The following is an 18,211-nucleotide window of genomic DNA, read 5'->3' on the forward strand; positions in this document are numbered from 1 at the left end:
AAACCAGTACTTTAACAATATCACTTTTTCTCTGTCCACAGAATTTTCACCCTTAAATCATCTGTTATTTTCTGCGTGTATATAGTGGTGAGTTATTCGTTATTTTATGAGCATACATGGGAACGTTACTTTAATAAGTGAAGTAAAGTAAAAAGTTAAGTAATGTAAAGAGAATTAATGTAAAGTTAAAATTAAACTCCAAAGTAAAGCTGTTTAAGCTAAGTTTACAATAAACTAAAAGTAAAGTATAAAGTGAAGCATATAGTATAAAGTAAAGCGTATAGTATAAAGTAAAGCGTATAGTATAAAGTAAAGCATAAAACATAAAGTAAAGTAAAGCGTAAATATAAAGTGAAGTATAAAAAGAATGTAAAGTGTGAAATATAAAGTAAAGTACGAAGTAAAAGTAAAGTTAACAAAAGTAAAATAAAAAGTAAAGAAAAGTAAAAAATAAAATAATATTAAACGTAAAGAGTAAATTATAAAGTAAAATAAAGGGTGTAATATAAAATAAAAGTAAAGAAGTATAAAGTAAAGTAAAGCGTAGTATATATAAATATAAAAAAGTGCAAATAGAAGTAAAGCGTGAAGTAATGTAAAATATAATGTGTAATGTAAAGCATAAAGTATAAAGATTAAGTAAAATTCAACATACAGTATAAATTAAAGTAAAGAAATAAATATTTATTGAATCTAAAAAGAGAAAGAAATATTTATTTGAATCAAAGAAAGAAAGAATATTTGTTCAATACAAAAAAAAGAAGATATGTTTGCTTAATCCAATACAAGAACTTTTCTTTTTCTCATCCCATTCCAGTAGAAGAAATGTATACTATCTCCAGTTATCTCGTGATTCTGGGCTAGAACAAAAAAAAAGGAAAATAGTCCAAATTTGCTTCGTATAACAAATAAAACTTAACCATAATTTCTTTTATACTGTGCAAGTACTCGAAAACTTCGTAAAAACAAAAACCTAAAAAACCATATTTTTTTTATTAAAACAATTTGAAGTCTTTCAAACCATTAAGATGGAGTAGGGGAGAGTGGGGTCAATTGTAACAGGGTACGATTGTAACAGAGCAAAAATTTCGAGTGTCGAGTTCTAGATTTGGTTCCTAGGTGGCGCACAATGTGTATTTAATAAATCTACATGTACACCCCTGCTGGCAACCATTTTTATGTACTTTTGAAAGAGTTACATCACGAAAGATATTTTCATGCTACGTAAGTACTTTTTTTGGTATTAGAGTATTACACTGTAACAAAGTAATTTTGTTTAAAAAAATAAAAATTATTAACCGAATATATAAGTGGACACCTTAATTAACAATTCAAAGAAAGAAAGATTAGTTTTGTTAATTAACTAACATTGTTTTCAACAAATGAAGCTGAAATGGCGTCTTGGGGACGATTGTAACAATAAGTAAAGGGACGATTCTAACAGATGAAAATAAAATTCATAATTTCAAATTGCAATTGTTTAACCCCTTAGGTCCTATTTCTTATGTTTACAAACCATTACTTAACTCTTTAAGAACCACCAATAGTTTCCTATATCATTTATATTATGTTGCATGTGCATTATTTTATTTGTCACCTTTCACAGCATGAATTAAAATTTTTAACCCCTTAAAGTTAAAAGTTTAACCCTTTAGGTCTCTGCTCATTATTATTTTTACTCCTAAAATATCACTACTATTTTGATCAATAAAAAATATATATCACAACTATGATAATATGTACAATTAACTATGTTTTAGTTGAATTTATGAACTGTTACAATTGACCCCGTAAGTGGGGACAATTGTAACAAGTGCACGACTGTCAAAAATTTTTAATAACTAATATAATAACATTTAAAATAAGGTATTTATTTTTTTTCCAATAGAGGATAGTCTACTTTATTTGTCTGTCAATTAATACTAATAATATATTGGATTTTTTGTTAGTTAAAAATAGTTAAGTAAAAAATGTTACAATTGACCCCACTCTCCCCTACTAGAACGTGGAGATCTGATCATTAGACCAAAAGTCATTCAGGTTCGTTTTTTCTACTTTTTTTTTTTTTTTTTTTTTTTTTGTGCATGCATTGTACATTCAGAAATCAAGAATGCATAAACGTAATAATTTTGATTTTTATAGAAAAGTAAAAAAACGAATACTGACAGTTAATCTTTTTTTCTTTGTCTAAAGAACTTTCTTTATCACGCTTCAACCGTGTCTACGTTAAATATCAAAAAATAGCAATATGTAATATTTATAGTACAATAATAACAAAGTGCAATTTATTCCGATAGAAAAAAAATGAACTTCACAAAAGGTATTTGCTATTAAATGCTTAAAAAACAATAAAAGACGGTTCATTTATCACATTGTTCTTCAATAACATCATTATTTTAAATAAATTGAGGTTCATCAATACAAAATCTAATCTAATCCTATAAAGTTCTGAACCGTTTCACTATAATTAGATTATTATAGATAACTGAGGTGGACAAACGTGCTTTGACCTTTGAAAAATTACCATAAGCCCTTGGATTCCGATCCATGGAACTTCCTCGAAACTTTTATGAAATACCTTTCCTCACATGAGTTATTAATGATCAAATAAAAATATTTTTTATGCTTCTTTTTACAGGTTTAATTGTTTTCCTATAGTTTTTATGCCATAATTAATTTACATTTCTTTTCTCCCTTACTCCAGACACAATGCTATACAAAATGTACATCCACTATTATTATATTTTTAGTTGGGGTCTAAGCCCCCTGTTCACTAACGCTCACCTACCCCGATCATTGCTTCGCAATAATTGCTGTTTCTTGGCAAAAAACAGTTGAAATTATTAAACTAAAATATATGTACTAAAAAAACACTTGTGCCTCCACTTCCCATGTACAAATATTTCCCTTGTGATACTATTAAGATCTATAATTGAACATAAATCATTTTTCTAAATAATCATTTTTCTAAATAATCATTTTTTGAAATAACATTTAGAATTAAAAGTATATTGTTATAACGAATTTGGTGAGTTTACAACTAAAATTTAATATTTTTGCTTACCAAACAGAGGGATGTATTTTAAATATAATTTTATGCATTCCTCACTTTGTGTATAAAGTTGAAAGTTAACTTCTAAATCATATAACAAATCTCTTTAGCCGTAATTTATAATAGTACACTGGTGTGCAAAACTTAAGCAACAAGTGGTTTTTCGGCCACAGCTCCCGAACAAAGTATAAGATAGCCATGAAATTGCAGTATAATATGCACTTAATTCAGTAGAAAGATTATTTGTATGCAAATTTTAGAAATAAAACGTCGTATGTGATGTAAGTATACGTAAACCTTGTGGGTCGGCGAGCGCAGGTCAAAGCTGTGATAAAAGGATGAAGAGCACCGTAGTTAAAGACATTCGCTGCAAGTGCAAGTGATTTGTTTTGTGAAACATGTCTGCAAGAAATCATTTAGACGACTTTAATCGAGGAAGAATGATCAGGAAGCTTAAGGAGGGGCGCAGTGTGACCAGTGTCGCCGAAGAGTTCGGGATCAACAAAAGTGTTGTTTCTCCTGCTTGGAATGCCTTTAAAACTACTGGTGCAGATGTTCGAAAGGTTGATGGTGGCCGTCCAAGGAAAACAACACCAAGAGATGACCGTTACATTGTCCTCCAGGCGAAAAGAAACCGTTTTCAGTCAGCGAGCGCCATATCTCAGCATCTGTGCACAGCCATAGGACGACAAGTATCAAGATTTACAGTGACCAGACGCCTCCACAAAAACGGCTTATTTCCTAGACGTCCTGAACGCTGCATACCTTTAAAAGTTAGCCATCAGCGGCACCGTTTAGAATGGTGCAGAGAACACGAAACCTGGACACCTCATCAATGGAGTCGCGTCCTCTTCACAGATGAGAGTCGTTTTAGTGCTACAAGCGATTCTCAACGTCAGTTGATCTGGAGAGAGGTTGGAGCTCGATTTCATCCCAATAACATCGCGGAAAGAGATCGTTACGGTGGGCCTGGAGTTGTCATCTGGGTTGGCATTATGTTGAACGGGCGGACTGAGCTGCAGATCTTCGACCGAGGTTCTGTAACTGGAGACCGCTACTGCAATGAGGTAATCCTACCCCATGTGCGTCTGTTCCGAGGGGACATTGGACTAGACTTCATTTTTAGGGATGACAATGCCCAGCCACACCGTACTGCTAATGTTCAAGAGCTACTGGAAAGTGAAGATATCACACGAATGAATTGGCCAGCTTACTCTCCAGATCTAAATCCCATAGAGCATGTGTGGGATGCATTAGGGAGACGTCTTACGACACGACAGTATCCTCCTATTAACACCCATCAGCTGAAAGATGCGTCAAAGGAGGAATGGGGACGTTTACCCCAAGAACTCCTGGATAATCTGGTGCTTAGCATGGAGCGACGATGTCAAGCAACAATTACAGTAAGGGGAGGGCGTATCCCATTCTAGGGAACATCTGCCAGTTGTACTTACGCTTCTTCAGGCAATCATGTGTAACGCCACTATATGCCAAATGAAGCCTTTTTTTGTTCCATACCCTACCTTAAGCTTTATATTCATTTCTGCGCCATTATTCTTTCACCATCGTTTAAGTACAAAATAATGTACATCATATTCAAATTTCATGTCAATCGGATGATTTCTTGTAGAGTTATGACAAAAAACGCACTTGTTGCTTAAGTTTTGCGCACCAGTGTATATTAATGTAATTTGCACCAAAATATAATAATTGAAAAACGGTAAATAAGATCAGATATCGATTTAAATAACTGTATCTTAAAATGTAACATAGAATTACATTATCGTAATAATAATAATAATAATCCTAAACTCTTAATTTAAAAATCAAACAAAATCTAAAACGTAATAATAACAGTACAGGTAATTTTAACTTTTAAGTTAGGAATACAGGGCCCGGATAGCCTGGTCGGTAGGGCGCTGGGCCAATGTCCGAGAGTTCGCAGGTTCGAACCCCGAAGGCCGAAGACTCCCCCATAACAAATCAATACCTCTGATGGGGGTACTGGATTGGAGATCGATCGTTCTCTGATTCAGGTCAAAATTACGATCTGTGGATGAATGAATGGGTCCGCCCTATAAACGGATAGTGTGGCAGAAGTCGAATTATTGGCCATAGATGGCGCCACTGGAAATCAAGAACAATCGCAACCCCTCTGCCTAATCAAGCATACGTCAACAACAAATTAGGGATACAAAAATATTTATGAGAAAACAATATCTTTATGACCTGTATAAATTTTATACTGATAACAACCAATCCTATATGAAAATGAATGTTGGAAAGCTAGATCCAACCTTGTGATTTTCCAGCCAATAAGAAGGTATTGACAACAATGGAAAACTGCAACACCATCATTAGTTTTTCATACATAGTAAGAAAATTATTGTAAAAAATTGTTACTTATGATTTCAATTACTGTGTAAAATTATTAATTACATAGTAATTAAAATTACAAGTAAAAAAAATTTATTACAATATATAGTTTTTTTCTAGAAAATAAAAATTATTTAAAGGAAACTTTTCCAATTGCTTTCATAACAGATTTGTATAGTGCAGAGTTATTCAAAAAAAGATGGACCCAATTTAGTAAATTCATAATTCACGAAATATAAATTGGATATAAAGAGTCTATATACATATAGAACGTTTTGTTTATTAATATTTTGGTGCTGGCTGTCTGTTTGCGCTCTTAGTTGCGGTAAACAGCAATTGGGACGGTGGTTGCGTAAATGGCTGTAAAATCAATGCTGCTCAAATTGAAACTTCTGAGTTTCATCTTCATTTTAATTATCTCTTATTTTCTTTTTGAGCACTGTTCGTATTTTTTGGTATTTATGCCAATGTCTCCACTGCTATTATGACACTGTACGCTGTAAGAATGCTGCGTGAACTCACAAAGCGGGCTCTTTTTTCTTAGCACAAAAGCACATTTACTAACTTAAGGCAACTTAATTTAACATGATTTATCTATTTTGATAAGATCAAAAAAAAAAAACAGGATTAACGAAAGTGAGATGCGTATTTCAATTTATGTTCTCCTTCAAAACAGAAAACTTATTGCAATTTTTTTTTTTTTTTTGAAGTATTCATTATTCAAGATTTCAAAAGAATTTTTAAGATGCCCGAATTATATAATTGTCTCATTTGTTACAACTTTTTTGTTTTGTTTGTAATTTGCTTTAAAAGTACAAACATGTTTAATTATATTGTTATACATTTTGTGCGTTTGAAAGCTGTTTGACCTATTTTTATTTATTTCTATCACTTGCAGAATGGTAATAACTATTTCTTAATTTGAAATAAAAATATTACTTTCGCTGTGATAACTATTCGTAGTAGTTTTATTTTATTATCAAAACATTGTTGAATTGTTTTAGAGAAAAGTGTTTGTTCTTAGCCTTTCAACCCAATTGCTTTAAAACTACTTTCTTAAATTAAAGTTTTATAGTTGAAAATTATGAAGTTTCTCTTATCTCACTCAATATCTTATAATAAAGTCTTTCCTATATCAGGAATAAATAAACAGATGCTCTTTAAATTGCTACATAGTTATGATATCAGCATGTCAAAATTGATGCTAAAATTGGCTGCTGAAAGTTGACTGTTTAAATTGAACAAACATTATCTATTATCTTAAATCATACAATCATTATTTATTTTACTTTACTGATCATAAAAAGTTTTTTTTAATCAAAATAGTGTTCACCAAATAAATTTACTTTAATTGTAATCACCTAATAAATTTACTTTAATTGCTACACAATTTTAACCCTTGGCGACCAAAGCTGTTGAACTGGTTAACATTAACACACACAAGGGAATTTATCTTTTGGTACATGACATTTACAAAAAAGTGTCAAGGCTGTGCATGATTGTTTGGACGTGAAGTTTATTGGCACAAAAAATGCTAATAGGGAATATTACATCAAACTTAATCATAGATATATCAATGTCAAAAAAAGTTTTAAAAAAAGGAATAAATTCAGCTATAAAGTCAACAGCAACAATCTCCACATCATTATACACTCATGCAACAAAAAAAAGGAAAGCTTGATACTTATAAATTGTGCAGTTATTTAAATTAAAGGGTTTAAAAACTAAACAATAAAGATATAACAGCCTGCTGCGATTTTGATTATTGGGAAATTCTAATTAATTTTTGTCTTTTTAATAATTATCTTTACAATGGAAAAGATATTTTTCTTCAAATTGATGGAATACCACAAGGATCTAATTTTTCATTTCTCTTAGCTAGCTTATTTTTGCATTATTATGAAAAAAATTATACTCTTAATACTAAATTTGTTTCTGGATTTATTGATGATTTAATTATCTTTAATTTTCAAGATTTTATTAAATAATATTTACCCCGAGATATTAATCTTGCTTCATAATCATGATGATAAGATTAATTTCAATTTCTTGGATTTGGGTATTATAAAAAAAGAAAATATCTGCTTTGTTGATTGATACGATAAAAGAAATGAATTTAATTTTAATATAAATAAACTAATTACTTGGAATTCGAATGTTTATAAGAACATCTATTTAAAAACCATTTTTAATCAAATGAATAGAATTAAAAGACTATGTAATAATGTTTATTTAGCAAAAAAAATAACAGACAATATCTTTCAAAATTTGATTTAAAAAAACAATGGATACCTAACTAAAGTAATTAAATTCTATATAAAATCATTGAGTTAATTGTATATTATTGTAAATAAATTTACTAAAAAACTTCTTTGTTAATTTATATAATTTTTACCTTGTGCAAATCCATTTCGGGCAAATCCGTGTCTAAAATTATGTGCAAAACGGGCAATTAATGTTTCTTTTTCTTTTCTATTTTTTTTTTCCTTAAATAAAAGTAAATTTTCTGAAATTATTAATTATCAACTTTTTTAAATTATCCAGTGTAATATTGCCTTGCGCACATCCATTTTCGGGCTTATCTTTGCTAGCTAACAATTCAAACGCACTTCAGTACTGCAGTAAGAACGCACTATAAAACAACACCCCTCTATTCATTTGAATTCACTACTCGCTTTATAGATTTCGTTTTAAGTTTCATTCTGTTTTTTCTTTACATTTTATTTTCTGTTTTTAAGTGATATTTTTACTTAATGTGTTCTATTTTATTTGTTGTAAACTTTTTACAAATTGTTTTGAGTGCTCCTCACACTATTGTATTGATATATTTTGCTTTGGCTATATTGATACAATATTAGTAAGCACTCCTTTTTGCGGATATAATCGTGTGAGCTGATGAAAAGATTATATATTTTATTTTCCAGATTTTATTAATTTTTTTTCTTTTCTTCGAATTTTTTCCCCCGGATTTTTATTATTTTTTTAATTATTATTTTTCTTTTTTCCCTTTTTTCATTGTTCTGTAATTTTTTCCATGTTTTCTCTACATTTTGAACTTCACACCGGATTACACCGGAAACAATGCCTCAATTCTCTCCCATTTTTCTCAAAAAGAAGAGAAGCGTAAAGAGGAGAGTTTTCAGGTATCATTTATAAAGACGTAACAAAGCTTTCTGTCAAAAAAAAATTCTTTAGGAGTCAATTTTCCGAAGAAACACTCTTTTTATTGATACAATTACTGGACTAAGGTGTATTTCATCGAAACCGAAAGAAATTATGCTGTGCCTACGACGGATTGTCGTTGTGACGAGTTTTGCGCGCTGCGAATTATGCCCCCGATGAATTGTGCTCCCGACGAATTGTAACAATGACGAATGAATCGGGTACGGGCTCTTTTAAGCATGAATAAGTATTTCTTAATTATTCCCTTATATTTAATGCCATTTTCTTATTCAAAATCATTTTGAGCATGGGTGTTAATTGAGTTCTTCAGAAAAGTTCTCGTCTCCTTTACGTAGTGAAATAGTTACTAAATTCCAAAGTAACTTGTAGTCACTACATTTATAAAAGTTATTGTAGTTAACTACATTTGTAACAAAGTAGTCATAGTAAACTACAAAAATAATGTAGTTTTTTCCAACAACTGTTGAAGCCCAAAAGGAGATAACTGGGAAACGTTGTAACAGAAATAGGTTCTTTTTTTTCCTTCCTTTCGTTTTTTCTCTTTTTTCCAATCTCCGTCAAGAATTTCCTTTTTCGAATTCTCAGAACTTTTCGTTTTTATTTCTCATTAATTAAAGACATATGAAGAAAGCTAATTAAGTAGGTCTGAAAAATCTTTAATCAAATTTATGTTTTACATGCAAAATAAATCATTCATAGAAATTACTTAAATATTGAATGTTTCTATGAATCGATAAGCAACTCTTTCAATCAAAAGAGTTCTCGCATTCTGAAGAATTTTGTGAAGAAGGAAATATGAGAATCACTCCACTTTCGAATTCCCGTAACTCATCTCATCCATAATGTCAACTGCAGCTTTCTTCAAACCTAAACGAAAAGTTAAGTTTTTTTTTTTTCAATGACTTTTTCCACATTCCAAATATGATCATTTGCATATTCTTCACATCATCGTTCATAATAATAGTGGAAGAAAATATAACGATTAGGACAGTATGTTGGATTACCACAAAAAAAAAGGAAAAACACTTTTTGTTTTTGGATGTTTGACTGAATGTAAACAATAACAAGTTTCCTAAAACCGGAAGAAATTAAGAAAACTTCCGATGTATCCCTCCGCTTATGTTATGCTTACAGTGAAACATGTGATGTGTAAACAGGCTTCATATTCTAGGAAGTTTTATTAATGTGAATTATGTTTAAATTTACGCATAATTTTACCATTCATAAGGCTTTCCTGTTATTAATAAATTCTACCTTAATTAAAACAAATTGAAAAAAATTAATATCACAAGATAAATAGAGTGTAAGGTTTGCCATATTTTGAGTGTTATCCCTTATCTGGCTATACTTGTATAAAATGTAACCGTTAGTTATTTTTTGGGTTGCATCTTGTGGGGCATAGTATGCTAACCGAGTCTTCCAAATACATATGTTGTTTGTATCGTTGAAATTTAAATTGAAGGACCGTGTTATATTGTTAACACTACAGGTATAGAAATATTTGATGGCGTCCTTTTTCAATCTTGGGCGTAAAAATCAATCGGAAGTAGAAACCCGGAAGTCTTACGGCAAATTTTAACCCCTAGCGTCATCTGTGCTTAGCTTTACACGGTCAACCATCCATACAAAGATCGAAATAGCCTGGCTGGTAGGGCACTGGGCCCATGTCCAAGAGTTCATGGGTTCGATCCCAGCTGGCCGAAGACTCCCCGCGTAGTAAATGGTGACTGATGCACGTTAAGTCCGTCGAATCGCAGCAAAGTCTTTCATGTTCCCATAACAAATCAAAACCTTTGGGGGTACTGATCCAGAAGTTTCCTTGTCTTCTGGATTGGTTCAAAATTACAAGGCTACGGAGTTGAGCATTAGTAGTCGTAAACCCAAAATAGGGTCGGCTGTTCAACGACAGGTATATAAACCATCCATAAAAGATTTTTTTTAATTTTGTTTTATATAATAAAAAGTAACTCTTTTATTTCTCTATAGTCAGATTGAAGGTTTAGGATTTAAAAAAATAAAATCGTTATTGTTTAGGCATCAGACTAGTTTAATAATTTTTTTCAAAAAACTAGTTTATTTGTTTAAATATGTGAAAAAAAAGTTTTTATATTATTAATTCCTTTTTTAAATGTCCATTTTTATGTAAAAATAAGGCAATTTTTTTGCATATACGCTAAACACTGTTAAAAAAAATTTATAACCCAAAACAAAAAATCCTTTGAGAATTTTATTTAGAAGGCTATCAGCTGACTATTATCTTAAAAGCAAGTGTATAGTACTGAGTAAGGGATCAATGTAGTTTTTAAAAAAAATTCAAAATTTCTACTCTAGTCTTTGCGAAAAAACATGCATGAAAAATGAAATTCTACTTATTTTCTCTTACAAGGGAAACTAGGGAAGTGTGACTCGCCAATTTGGAAATAAACTAGTGGTATGTATGCCTTATGAGGAATAATTTTAGGGGTAAACATTCGTTTCAGCCCATAGAAGGTCCTGTGAGAGATTAAAAATAATTCAATATATAGAAAAATCGGTATTTTATTACTTCAAAGCAGACTATTAGTTATTGTAATTGTTTCATACTCCAATTAATTTTGTGGTACTTTCACGTACTATATAATGCATATTTATTGTTAGAATTGATTCCGAAAATTTAATATATCTGCAGTTTTTCAGAAAAATCTGTTAGGTTAATTTTTAAAAAAAATTGACATCAAATTTTTTAAATTTTTTTTTCAAAAAACTTTCCAAATTAATTGGAATATGTAATTGCAAATCAATTAATTAATTAATAATTAATTAACAATTAATTAATTTTCCGATTAATTTATTAATTAGCAAATTAATTAATTATCCCATTAATTACCAATTAATTGGATTATGAGACAATTACAATAACTAATAGTCTGCATTGAAGTAATAAAATACCGATTTTTCTATATATAGAATTATTTTTTATCTCTCACAGGACCTTCTATGGGCCGAAACGAATGTTGCCCCCTAAAATTATTCCTCATAAGGCATACATCCCACTAGTTTATTTCAAAATTGGCGAGTCACACTTCCTTAGTTTCCCTTGTTAGTCTTTAGTTCAAAACATGTGTGCTATAATCATAAGCACTCAGGAAAAATCTTTGACAATTATTTTATAAACAACATGAGATATCGTGTTTAGGGTAGTGTAAAATGTGAATAAAACTGATTTTAAGATAAATGCATTTTAAGACTTAAAATCACTAGTCTATCCTCTGTTATAACTTTGCACAAAAACTTCAATAACTTTGTAAATAATTAGAGTACGAACAAAGGTAAAGTAATATTAGAAAGCTAAGAGTATAAGAATTTTAAATTTATAAAAAACTCAATTTCGAAACTTTTTTCCAAAATCATGTATCTGCACTAGTGCTTAAAAGAGGGCAATGAAGCAAAATATGTTCATTCTAATAAAAAAAAGTATCCAATTTTAATTTTTTTGATTGAAATATTTCTTTTCAACAAATGAACATACGTAGGTATACCCATAATTGTAATTGTTTTGAAATAAAATAACTTAAGTCAAATTTTGAATTAATCAGTTTGATTTGTGATATGAACTCAATTTTATGTCAAAATATCATTAAGGGCTAGTTGGGTAATATTTCATATAACAAATATTTTAATCCAGTCGGCCGAAAACTCCCCGTGTAATAAATTGTGATTGGTGCACGTTAAATCTGTCGGGTTAAAAAGTCCTTGATGTTCCCATTACAAACCATACTTCTGGGGGAAACTGAATTGGAGATTGATCGTTCTCTGGTTCAGGTCAAAATTACGATCTGTGGATGAATGAATGGGTCTACCCTATAAACGGGTGTAACGTATGGGTGTGGCAGAAGTCAAATTCTTGGCCATAGATTGAACCGGAAAACAAGAACAATCGCATCCCTTGCCTTAATGTCCTACGACAACAACAGATATTTTGGATATGTTGCAGTATTTTATCAACCTCGAAAGTACAATATTCCTTACAAATGGTTTAGCAACAATCAAAACTTATGCCTTAATTGTATGATGAACAAAATATACAATTTGAAGAAATTTGAATTATTTAAATAGAAAAAAAAAATTTTTAACGCATTTATGGAAGGCTGTTCTTATTGAAAATTTAACATATGTTAAATGCGACTAGCTCTCTGCTACATTTCATTCAATCGAGGATCTATTCGAGGTTACATTTCATTCAATGAAAAAATGATGATAATGAATCTGATAATTCCCTATATTATAGTCCAAATATATCTGTAACAGTTGTTTGAGCTATTAAGATAAGTTAACAAAGGTATAATAAAAAGAGAAATGCAAAAAAAAAATAAATAAATAAATATATATATATATATATATATATATATATATATTTATATATATCTTTTCCTTAACTATATTTGTCACTTTGGAGCAGGTATTTCTTAAAAAGATAATGTTTCGCAACGAGAATATGTGTCGAAAAATGATTTTTACAACCCATCTCCATAAATGAACACATTTCATTTTCCCGAAATATAAGAGCAGTGTTTAAGGAAAAAAAACAATAAAAATAAAGAATATTTATTTCAGGTTGTTATTTTCTTAATTGAAAAAAATAATTGTTTACATAAACTCGCCGTGAAAAAAAAAAACACGCCTAGAGGAATCAAGATATTGTTCTGGCCAATTGTTTACTTACTATGAATTGGGCGCCATCTTTGAGGTGACCAATGACATGAACCAGCATGTTTAGTTGAACATTGTGTATTGTGTATAACATTGGGTATGCTTTTCTCCGTGGTGAGTATGCTGTTGATTGTACCCATTTTTCTGGAAGACATCATCGAGTTAACTGAATAAGTGACTGGATTAAGAAACACGCACATTATTACAGCTCGAGTGGCTTGCCACTTGCCGTGAATGACCGAAATCATCAAGAGAATGTCGACTTTCACCGGTGAATGTCAACAATCACATAGTCGCTTTGGTGAATGTCCGAAATATTCGTAATATCCGATTTGATATTAATTATTCGCTGATATTATTACATTTATTCGATATTTTAACCCCTTCCTTCTCGCTCCCTTGAAAATGACGGGGTGAGGTTTCGCCCTCTATTTCTAGCTCCCGTGATATTTCCGGGCTGGAGCGTTCAGTAGTAACGCGCCAATAAGAATAAAACTAATTCATTTCTTTTGCCCGGAAAACATTTTATTTCTTCTTTTACACACCAGATGGCAATACCAGGATTATTTTTAAGGTAATTGCTCTAGAAGAGATGTAGGAAGAAAACTCGGTACTACTGTCCAGATTGTGACGTCGGCCTCTGTATCTCATGCTTTGAAATTTATCACACAGGAAAAAATTACTAATCTTTATTTATATTATACGTAAGTTTAATAAAATTCTTTTTAAATGATTAAACCCATATTTTTTAATTTTCCTTGCTTGCTGGAAAACCAACATTAAGTCATAGTAAGAATGTTGGCGTTTCCTAAAAATTTAATTTTCTAAAATTTCAAGCTAAATACAAATCAAAAATTAAAAATGAATATATATACATACACATATATAATGCCCATACACATATTTTTATATAATTTTCAGGGATAAAAAATATAGGCACTTTTATGACCGTTTTCTTGAAAATTAACCGATCGTTAAGGGGTTAATATCTGGTGAGGATAGATAAGGAGAAACATCAGTGTTCGGAGTAAAAGGCAAATGTATACCGGACAGTAGCACTGAACCTTAAAAATACACCAGTGTAGGGTATACCGGGAAAATGTATACCGGGCTGTGGCACTTAACTAGACCTACTCTATATATTTCAGACATTTACCAAAGCGACTATGTGATTGTCAAGCATTCACTGGTGGAAGTCAACAACCACTTATTTCCGTCATTTACAGTAACACACACAACTAGAAGCCATGTGCAGTGTGAGCAATAAATACTCTTTGGTGTGAGCTCACCGCCTAACTGAATCCAGGCTGTTATAAATTCTAAATATATATATATATATATGTATATATATATATATATATATATTAAGCACCTTTTTTTGCCGTGGGAGTTTGTTTCATACTTACGTTCAGCGTCCTTCATTTTTGAAGCCAGCATCTTCTGTGTCAGATATATTTTCGACTTGACTCGTTGAAGTTTCCGCACAAAGTGGTTGATGGCAGCATCTTTCTCCTGATAAAAATACAATTAAGATAGCCAATAAAGATAAGAAATAAAATTTAATTTAAGATGAATTGAAAGAATTGTTTTATTTACGTCTAAATATTTGTTGCATTAAAATTTGCGGGCAGAAAAGGAACCAAAAAGAGCATCTAATTAACACTAAAACTTTAAATTTATCAGTATAACTTTTGTTAGAAAAATTAAATATTTGTTTAAATAAAAACCTTACCTTTTTTAGTGTAATATTTTATGAAGAAAAAAATGATTTTCAAACAAATTTAATAATGAAGTTTCAAACCATTAAAGTTTACATATTTTTTTACTTCTATGAAGAATTAAGAATATTTTGTAGGAAATAATAAATTTAAATTAAGAATTTCGATTTTGTAGGCATAAATAGGGAGTTTACGCACTTTTACGTTAGCTTCCCTACGCTCCCATACGAAAGACTGAAGCAACTGCGCATGCTCAAAATTTATTTTAGATGCTACGTATCTTTACGATATGCTGGCGCGATTTAAGCTACAAGCACGCTGTTTATAACTGTTAAATGTTTTCTGTTTAAACCTATACCTTCGAACTAAAATCATTGGACATGGAATGCGAATTTGAAGAAATGTATTGATGAAATTTAGAAATGAATCGCGTGATCATTCATTCAATACCATTGGTTGATTCAATAAAAAAATAATTTTATTGGTTTTTGTTTAACATGATGGTTGTTCAATTGCACTAGTTCCTTAAGAAACTAAATACATTTTTTTCGCTGCTTCGAAATTATAAATTATGTTTATTTTAGCAATACAATTTGGATAAAAAGAGTTAAATAATCTATAGAAGTTCAATAATATTTTTTAAACATTATCATTTATAATAAAAAATAAGTTGCATTCTTCATCTATGAATTCATCGGAATCTAAAATCAACCAAATTTTTCTGCTCACAGATAGGCAGCTTTACGTAAAGCAAAGTATCTTGAATCGTATACCACAGCCTTACAGAAATAGTCTACATCCATTGTAAATGTTTGTTCTGATTTTATGGTCAAAGTTAAAATAATATTTCACTACGTTAGCGTTTTTAACTGACGGAGTTTTGCAAAATCTCTCATTTTTACTTACGTAACTTTGATATTTTTTCATTGGTGCATGGGCACTTCACCAGAACTGACGCGTGCGCACTAGAAATGCCCATGCGCCATTACTTGAAATCCTACGTACTGGTACTCTCAAGAAGTTAACATAAATTTGCGAAATCTTCCTAATATTGTTCCCTTGTTTACTTAATTGAATCGACTTTTTCCCCCTCTTGAGAGTATAGTATTACACTCCTCTTTTCAGAGGCAACTAAAGCAGTTACACACCTCAGCACGCCACTAACTAATCGATCGCCTTACACACCTCTGCACGCCATTAACTAATCGATCGCCCAACACTCCTCAGCACGCCATTAACTAATCGATCGCCCTACACTCCTCAGCACGCCATTAACTAATCGATCGCCTTTCACACCTCTGCACGCCATTAACTAATCGATCGCCCTACACTCCTCTGCACGCCAGTAACTAATCGAGCACTCATACCCCTCTGTACGTCACTAGTTTAAATTTACGTGACAAATTTATAATTAGTATCGTGCTTTCTCATTAAATTAAATATTTTGATATTAATTAAATATTTATTCAGCTTTTACCAACAGCTTTATTTTTGTTTGGGTAGATCATTACGTATTTCTTTTAAAGACGGTTTCGTTTTAAAAAGGAAAACATTAATTCATAAAATTTTAATAATGTTTTGTCTAGAGCATTTTATTCTTAATATTTTAAGTAAATATCTGAAAAATTATTAAACAAATATTTGTTTGTAAAATTCATAATAGTTAACCGTAGAAGGTCGGACTTTGTTTTGAAAATGACTCTTTTAGAGATAATATACGTAGAAAACTAGTCAAGCTTCAAATCCTTGAAAATTATTCCACATTATAAAGTGATTAATCATTCATATGAACCCTAATTCCATCATAAATAAATCTCTTTGCATAAGAAGTTAGATATAGAGATAAAATCAGCATTAATCTTGATCTCATTAAAATTTAGTAACAAAGGTTTTTTTTAAAAAAAATCGAGGAAATTTTACACCAACTCACGAACTCCGAAAGGAAATTAAAATTTTTGGATGCAAAAGTTGCGAAATTAATTATCTGGCATTTTGCCTATACGTCAAGGCTATTTAATTTCCTACTGTCACACAAAACCTAGTCACTGAAAGATGCATTTGAAGTCAATTACATTAAAACAATTAATTTGTCTACATCCATGAGCAGTTGGCCTCATAAAATCCCTCCTTTTTATGTGAACAAAATAAAATTAATTTTCGATTGACCAGCATATTATTCTTGAAAATATCAATATTATATTATTCCTATTAATAATGTTGTAATTAAAAATTTTAATACATTTTGAAAATTATAAGGATGCTTTTCTGTTTTGATATAAGAAACTAGACCCAAAAGTATAGATTACGTTTACTAAAGCTGTAAAAAATTATTTAAAATGTAAAGAATAATCGAAAATTTGTTTTATAAAACATATTCTCCGTCAAAAATAGCCTTATTGAAAGTCTGTGTAAAATAATTAACGAATATGTGAGTGTTTTTAAACTATATTTTTCTATAAGGTGCCCAAAAGAGTCGGTATTCTCTATTTTAATTTTCGAATGGCTGCAGCAATTGTGATTAAAAGTTGTGTTTAGGTATAGCAAAGAAGATATTAGCAGCAAGGGGGACCACTTGCAGCACCACAGGTGAAAAATTAAGACTAATGCTAATATTCTCTATATTAATATGTGCTATATTAATAAGACAAATATTTATTATATTATTTATTTAATGTTAAGATTTACCTTGCGAAAAAGAATTTGTTTGAAATGAATAATCCTAAGAAACTGAAGCATGCTTCAGAAATGCAGGCTTCTTAACTTCATTCTCTTCAAAAATTAAAGAAGTCAACATGTTTCAAGCTGGCGCCCATTCTCAAGACCTTACAACACGTGAATGATAAAATAAAAGCTTCGAAAAAGAAAACGCAACACAGCTATCGAAAAATTAGAAATCAAAATGAAGAGGGGAACTGAGCAAACAAAATCGCTGTTACCGAGGGGATCTACGGTGGCCAAAAAAGGTGGGATATATTTCCAATGGGAATGGATAAATGGTGCAGAAGTCTTTTATGCGATGGAAACGAGATTCCAGAGTTTCAAGGTAAGCTGTTTGTTCGTAAATTCCTACATTACGACGTGACGGAATAATCTTAGAAAGAAAAGAAAAAGATAGCTTTACATCACAAGACATATTTTTTCGATGTTCAAGCTTCTCTAAAGCATCGGAATAAAAGGGAGATTTCACACTTTT

General features: G+C 30.6%; 1 protein-coding gene across 2 annotated transcripts in view; it reads right to left on the reverse strand.

Annotated features, from left to right (window-relative positions):
* Positions 1-711: 711 nt before the first annotated feature.
* The window catches only part of LOC107436094 (uncharacterized), a 31,764-nt gene continuing 14,264 nt past the window's right edge, over positions 712-18,211 (reverse strand). The window contains exons 4-5 of one of the 2 annotated variants that reach the window (XM_071177191.2): positions 14,707-14,812; positions 712-860 (exon numbers count right to left, since the gene is read on the reverse strand). In XM_071177191.2, coding sequence (XP_071033292.2) covers positions 775-860; positions 14,707-14,812 — 192 coding nt within the window. In that variant the 3' untranslated portion in view covers positions 712-774. Of the gene's footprint in view, positions 861-9,254; positions 9,479-14,706; positions 14,813-18,211 lie in introns of those variants that run through there. The other variant, XM_016047667.4, reaches the window with a different exon arrangement.

This window comes from Parasteatoda tepidariorum, chromosome 2, assembly GCF_982258835.1.
Source record: "Parasteatoda tepidariorum strain Cologne lab strain chromosome 2, Ptep-v5.0, whole genome shotgun sequence".
In the NCBI taxonomy this organism is placed as follows: Eukaryota; Metazoa; Arthropoda; class Arachnida; order Araneae; family Theridiidae; genus Parasteatoda; species Parasteatoda tepidariorum.